General features: G+C 45.1%; 1 protein-coding gene across 1 annotated transcript; it reads right to left on the bottom strand.

The window, feature by feature from the left end:
• Positions 1 to 382: 382 nt before the first annotated feature.
• LOC126510639 (proline-rich protein 23A3-like) lies at positions 383 to 988 on the bottom strand. Its single transcript, XM_050157290.1, has one exon. The coding sequence runs from the start codon at positions 986 to 988 to the stop codon at positions 383 to 385; it is 606 nt and encodes a 201-aa protein (XP_050013247.1).
• Between the last annotated feature and the right edge of the window lie 6459 nt (positions 989 to 7447).

Below are 7447 nucleotides of genomic sequence, written 5' to 3'. Positions count from 1 at the left end.
CATCAGAGGTGAGATCTAGTGTCTGCACGTTTCTCGATGTCTTAATATTCTCCCATGCGTAGTGTGCAGCGAAAAGGCAAAAAGCACTTGTGAGCGTGCATACAGCCTCAATGGTAGGTTACTGGGTAACTTGAGGCACCCTGGGAATCCCCTAGGGTGCCCAGGTAGGTGTTCAAGGTGCCGTTTGTTGAGGAAGAAGCCGTTCCTTTCCTAGAAGAGTCGCCTCTGGGCCTTGCACCTAGGCCTTGGAGGCTTCTGCCGACTCTCAGAGGTTTGGTCTTGGTGACTCGGAGGAGGAGATGGAGGAAGAGGCTGCAGTGGCGAGCTGGGCAGAGGGCACAACATGCTGCCTCTGAGGCTTCAGAGAGACCAGGGAGCATATCTATCTCCCTGCACTAGGAGGGTAGCTTGCACTCCAAGGACATGGCATTTGACCCTGGAACAGGGGGATGAACACGCCCGTGAAGGGGGCCATGCGAGTTGGAGCATTCATCCACGGCATCACAAAGTTTTCTTGAGAGTCTTCCTGTGGGTCAGGGACGTTTGCAAAGCCTTCGATGTACGATAGAGATGGATCATTGAATCCCTGGTGGAGGGCAAAGACGTCATGGTCCTGGGGCATGTCCGGGACAGCGGGCTCCTGCGTGCCGGGGGGCCAGAACACAAACTGTCCAGATTGAGAGGCGGCTTGGAGGCCCTCGGGGACCAGGATGATGGTATGTCCAGGTAGCGACACTTTCGTGACCAAAGTGGGGTCGGGCCGCAGGTCGATGCCTTCCAGCCGTAGTTTCACGGCATAGCCAGCGGGAATGACCACCGTGGAAGTGAGCTCCTCTCTGGCAGGCCTGGAGAAGGCTTCCAGGTCTGGCTGTGCCAGCAACCACTGGCAGGCAGGCTCCTGGAGGCGGCGGCGCTTGGCAGGGTTGGCGTCTTCTGGCTGCGGGTCCCAGCAGGGCGTCGGGTAGGTGCTGGGTCTTCGCGGTAGCATTCCCAGTATGTTAGTGGCAATGCACTCTTGCCTCTCGGTTGCCGGTGCACAACAAGGTCCGAGGCAGGTCATGGGCCTGGGCGCTGCAGTTCTTTGATCAGGAACAGCTGTCTTCTGGTTTCTGCAAGACACTCTGTGGACTCTCTGGGACAGAGTGGATGCTACCAGGTTGACAGGCTGCTGATTGTGAGCAGTGGTGGGAGGACCTGTCTTCCTTATATAAGCCTGGCTTCCAAGGAAGCCCCGCCCAGGCATGCGATAGTCCTAGGGAGTGGAAGACACACCTCAGCCCCACCTTCAGGAACCCACCAGTGTGCGCTTGGGCGTTAGTGTTCCTGCCTGCCTAATTGTGTATGTGTGTGTGTATGTTTGAGTGTGAGGTTATTATTGTCGTTGTTGGTAGCGGTTCAGAGAAGGAATCAAGCCTCAGATCTCCTACGGTTTGTATTGCCTTTATTTGTCAATATACATACACAAACACGTGAAAACTCTTTTCCTGCCCCCTACACAGTCTCAGGAACTCTTTGTCCCACCCACACCTAAGAAATCCTAGAGATTTTCTTAATTTGCAAATGCAAATTGAAACGGAAATGAACAAAGTGTCACTTGAGGTTTTCATTGGAGGTCAAGCTTGGAAATACAAGTGGATACTTTTTTGTTTTTTTAACATGGCTGTTTGGAATTGAAAATCGACAAGGACATATCTGTCACTGACTGTAAATAATTGATCTAAGACAAAACCCAATGATAGCTTAGGGTTCTGGAGGCCAATGGCCTTGATTCCCAAACGAAATCCAAAAAGGATTAATGTGAGGACTTTAGGACACCTTTAATCCCAGGATGAGGGAGATGAGGACAGGAAGATTAGTAGTTCAAGGCCAGCCTGCTGCTGGATGTGTACTAGGCCAGTTCATGTGCTCAATGAATTCAAGACTAGTCTGCAAGCGTGAAATCATGTCTCCAACATTTAGTTGATCCTCCCAGGTCACAGGTGAGAAAGAAAACTCTCAAAGTGGACAACTTGTTGGTTTTGAAAATGACAATTAAGCACAGACCTGCTTGCTATATAAGTGGGATCTTTGATATTATCCCTTCCATTTCTGTCATCTTGTTGTATTCTATCTGTGTTTGACACTTGATACCATGTTTACTCTTTATGACTGTCTTCCTCTCCCTCTCTGTTCTCTCTCTCTCTCTCTCTCTCTCTCTCTCTCTCTCTCTCTCTTTCCTCTCTCTTCTTTGAGCATATTCTCACACATGCTTGAAAATCACTATATTTCAGGGTGACTTACTGGCCCCTTTTTAGGATCATGTATGTATGTGTGTATGTATGTATGCATGCATGTATTTATATCTAACGGGGGTCAGCTGACCCTGTCTTGTGTTCAGTGTGGCTGCTGCATAGCCGTGAGTTGATAGTAGACGTCGCCACACTTTCTCAGTTTCATTTTCATTGAAATTTCCTCACCACTTAAATAATAATTCTCTGTATTTACTACATGGATATATTCATATCCAATTTGAAAATATGTTAAAAGACAGGAAAACAGTCATGTGATCATTCTGTCTGCCCTGGAGAGTAAACATTTTGGAAAAAAGATCTGCCCAAAATTTCCCCTACCTGTGTTCTTTCCTTCTTCTAACATCTATAGAAAATACTGGGTATCATTATGTTGACTGCGTTTTCTGTCCTGCCTGGTTCCCGTAATTGTTAAGCCCCAAAGAAACCACACAGAGGTCTACATTAGTTATAAACTCATTGGCCCATTAGCTCAGGTTTCTTAAGAACTCTTATAACTTATATTAGCCCATTATTCTTGTCTATGCTACCCATGTGGCTTGGTACCGTATTTGGCGCAGCAGTTACATCTTGCTTGCTTTGTGGCTAGGTCAGGACTGCAGACCAAGCTTTTCTCTTCCCAGAATTCTCCTGTTCTCATTGACCTGTCTCTACTTTCTGTCTGGTTGTCCTGCAAGTACTTTCTGCATGGTTACGGGCCAATCAGCATTTTATTAAAATACAATTGACAGGCTACATTGTCATACAGCACTCCCCCCTTCTTTTTTAAAAAAAAAATAATGAAAACTCTGAATCTAATGTTCTTTGTTTAGTTTTCTCCTGACCATTATTCATAACAACTTGAAACTAACATTCTAAACAAAGGAAAATATCCATAGTCCATTTTTTTTGGGGAATGTGGGCATGGTTTTCAAGGCTACTTCTTGCTGGTTGGGGCGCTGATAATCTTATGGGGACTTAAAGAAAATTTAAAATTATGATCAAGTCATGACTGGTGTATCCTGTGAGTCTTGATCATCTCAGGCAGCAGTCTTGAATCTGTTCTGGATGTAGAACTCAGACATCTGGGCCATCTGTTCCTATCAGAGATTTCTACGGTGGTCTTCCTTGATCAAACCTGATTTTTCTTAACTCAGAATAGATCCACAGCCTCTCATTTCCTGTGGAAACAAAAGCAAAATCTCTCCTCAAAAGTAAAATAACTTTTGACTTCAGTTTTAAAGTCAAGTTATTTTCAAAATACCTATCTTGAGCCAGGCGGTGGTGGCACACGCCTTTAATCCCAGCACTTGGGAGGCAGAGGCAGGCAGATCTCTGTGAGTTCCAGACCAGCCTGGTCTACAAGAGCTAGTTCCAGGACAGGCCCCAAAACCACAGAGAAACCCTGTCTCAAAAAAGCAAAATAAATAAATAAATAAATAAATAAATAAATGAACAAACAAACAAACAAAATACCAATCTTGGATTAATTTAGCAGCATTTATAAGCAAATATCTTTTAGCAGCTGTTGCTCCTTCCTCAGCATTCAAACAATTCAATGAGAGCATAATAGCATACAGTATCCCAACTCTCTGTGTTTTTCATCTTCATGTAGCTTTATATTAAACTCTATTTCTTTTATTTTTATTTTGTAATTTTTGGCTTTTTGAGACAGGGTTTTTCTGTGTATCATTGTCTTGGAACTTACTCTGTAGACCAGGCTGCCCTTGAACCCACAGAGATCTGCCTGCCTCTGCCTCCCAAATGCTGGGATTAAAGGTGTGTGCCACCACACACTGGATTCACAGAGATCTGCCTGCCTCTGCATCCCAAATGCTGGGATTAAAGGTGTGTGCACCACACATTGGATTCACAGAGATCTGCCTGCCTCTGCCTCCCAAATTCTGGGATTAAAGGTGTGTGCCACCACACACTGGATTCACAGAGGTCTGCCTACCTCTGTCTCCCAAGTGCTGGGATTAAAGGTGTGTGCACCACACCCAACTACTCTCTTTCTTTCTTTTTTATTTAAGGACTTTAACCTTTTTTATTTTACTCCCAAGCCTGCATGTATATTTTTTTTAACACACTGTAAGCCATTTAGAGTTTTTTTTTCATCTTTGAATCTATCTTTACTGTATCTCTCTCTCTCTATCTCTTTTTCTGACCACATGGGTCTATAATTTGCTAAGTAGTATGGGCAGGTGTAAAGTGGTGGCTGTGATGGCTGGATCCAGCCCATTCTTTAGCTTTCTGAGATTCCAGCTTCATGGCAGAGGTACCTGCTATAGCCATGTTTATTGTTATAACTCTATGGCGTTTCAAGGTCCCTGAAACCAAATAAGCTGCAGCAGTGTGCTCACATACCACACTCAAATGATCTGTAGCCAGACCACCTGCCTGAAAGAGTCAGAGTTTGCATTGTCATGACCGCCCAGAAAAAAAGGCATTTTAAAATGGTGTGGCTTTTTTCCTCCTATGGCTGAAAACCAAAAAGCATGCAGTCAGCTTTTCATTAATACCACTTAAGTGTTTCATGGCAGAACCTCTTAAAAGAGCTGCAAGGTTTTACAGCTAAAGCTGAATCAGGAAGCCTCTCTTAAATGAGACACATTTGCCTCTAGCAAACAGAGCCCACCTGAGAAAATGCTGCTATCAATAAGCTATGCTTAACTATATTCATTTCTGTCTAGAATAACTTCCCAAGCTCTCTCAGGCTTTATGTGGATGCAGTCGTCCACGTGGGTACCATTGGTTGACTGAGTTTTCTGTGCTGCCCAGTTCTCACAATCATTAAGTCCCAAAAAAAAAATCACACAGAGGTCTATATTAGTTATAAACTCATTGGCCCACTAGCTCAAGCTTCTTATTAACTCTCATAACTTATATTAGCCCATTATCCTTGTCTATGGTAGCCACAAGGCTTGGTACCATTTTTTTTTGGTGAGGCAGTTACATCTTGCTTGCTCTGTGGCCGGGTCAGGATGGCAGACCAAGCTTTTCTCTTCCCAGAATTCTCCTGTTCTCATTGACCAGCTGCTACTTCCTGTCTGGTGGTCCCACCTATACTTCCTGCCTGGCTAAAGGCTAATCAATGTCTTATTAAAATACAATTGATAGGCTACAAACCATTGTCCCATAGCACCATTATTATGTTCTTACTTCTGTGAGAGGTAGATTTTTATTTCATTGATGCCCCACTAAGCTCATCTCTTGCAGGCTCTATTCCTTTTCCTAACGATTGCTCAGTGGGCCCTAAGGACTTTGAAGTCCCTCTAGCACGTCTTTTCACCAAGTCCTGCAACCATCACAATTGGTGTAAAACACACGATGGAGTGAGGATAACTTTGGTCTTGGGATGGAGTGCCTCCTCCTCCCAAAGGCTGGAATGCATGGAGTGCCTTCACTTGCTATGCTGGTGTCTTTCCACCACCCAAGGACTGGACTGAGGGTGGGGCTCCCTACTTCCAATTACTCAATCCAGACAAATAGCCCAGGATTAGCCTGGTTCCTAAAACAGGTGTTTTAGTTTATTCGAGGTCTGATCGAGTTGAGAACCAAGAATATACACCTCACTAGCTCTGTCTACGAAGGTCCTCTTACCCTCTGATTTTATTCTGTATTTTGTTCAACTCTAATTTATTTACTATTTTTTTGTTCATGTGCACGTGTGTGTGCCTGTGCTGGCTTTTGTGTACTGCAGGCATGAAAGAGCCTGGGTTGGAGAGGATGTCCATTATCTTGTATCATCAAGGGTCTTCTTCATGTGGATGCTGCAAGAGCACGAAGTCCTTTGATGTCAGTGGTTCTCAAGCTTCTTAAATCTCAACAGGTTCTTATGTTGTGGTGACCCCCAAATCATAAAATTATTTCGGTTGCTTCTTCATAACTGTAATTTCGCCAGGGTGTGAACTGTAATGTAAATATGTGCAGGTTCTTTAATTCGGTACCCGTAGGAAAGGGTCGTTTCACCCCTCAAAGGGTTCTCCACCCATAGGTTGAGAGAGAAGCTTTATTCTAAGTGCCGAGCTACCTCTCTGGCCATGCTTCTTTTCTGATATCTTTCACATTGCCCGATGTAGCCCAGCTAACCCTTGAACTTTCTCTGTTTCTGAGTGTGGGCTCCAACTCCTGGGTCATGACAGGCATGCCCCACCACCCACATTGTACCCACCCCTCTCTCACACACATACATACACACACATACATACAAACATACCATATACTATGGTCTATATATTTTATTAATAATAAGTGATTTTGGAATTAGAAACATTGCTTTGAAAAAGGGCATTTTGCAGTAAGAAATAAATTTGAGTTTTTGTTGGATAGCAAGCTGGACTTCACAGAGATCTGGTATCTTCGGCTTCTCAAAGGCAGCGAACTAAAGGACCATAAAAACTGCTTTCTTCAGTAGCTGTCCTGTCTGTTTTTCAAGTCAGGGTTTCTCCATGTAGCCCTGATTGTCAGGAAGTCTGTGAAGAGAAACCACTCCAGCAGGGCGGTGTTGGCTCACGCCTTTAATCCCAGCACTCGGGAGGCAGAGGCAAGCGGATCACTGTGAGTTTGAGACCAGCCTGGTCTACAAGAGCTAGTTCCAGGACAGGCTCCAAAACCACAAGAAACCCTGTCTCGAAAAACAAAAAAAAAAAAAAAAAAAAAAGAAAAAAAAAAAGAAAGAGAAACCACTCCAGCAGGTGAAGGGATGGCTGCGAAGAAGCCAAGAATTACCGTCCACTCAGGGCAAGGAAAGATCTTCTTTGACTGGGGTATTTGTCAGTTCCCCAGAGAGCAGCTTGAACTGTCCAGGGGGACCAAGGCAGGCACAGTTTTCCTTCCAGTCAGGGGAACACAGAAAGGAGACTGGCAGCCTAGCAATGCCAGCTGCCTTGGTTCCTGGGATCCATTATTGGGTCGCCAGGGTTCTTAGAGGGAACCACCCGTGCAGAGGAGGTGGCAGGGAAGGTTTTGAGATGAATCCCAGAACTGGAAGAGAACTTTCTGTCTCTCCTAGGCAGCTTTTGAGCTTGAGGGGTGAGATCCAGTGTCTGCACCCTTCTCCAAGTCCTTCTCTTCTCCCCTCCATAATGTGCAGCGAAAAGGACTCGCTGTTCGCCCAGTCTCAATGGTAGGTTACTGGGTGTCTCGGGGCANGTTGGGGTGCAGTCGTCGTCCCTGTC

Source organism: Alexandromys fortis, unplaced genomic scaffold, assembly GCF_014885135.2.
Source record: "Alexandromys fortis isolate MF-2015 unplaced genomic scaffold, M_Fortis_MF-2015_v1.1 scaffold_85, whole genome shotgun sequence".
Classification (NCBI taxonomy): Eukaryota; Metazoa; Chordata; class Mammalia; order Rodentia; family Cricetidae; genus Alexandromys; species Alexandromys fortis.
This window is presented reverse-complemented; position numbering and strand designations above follow the sequence as displayed.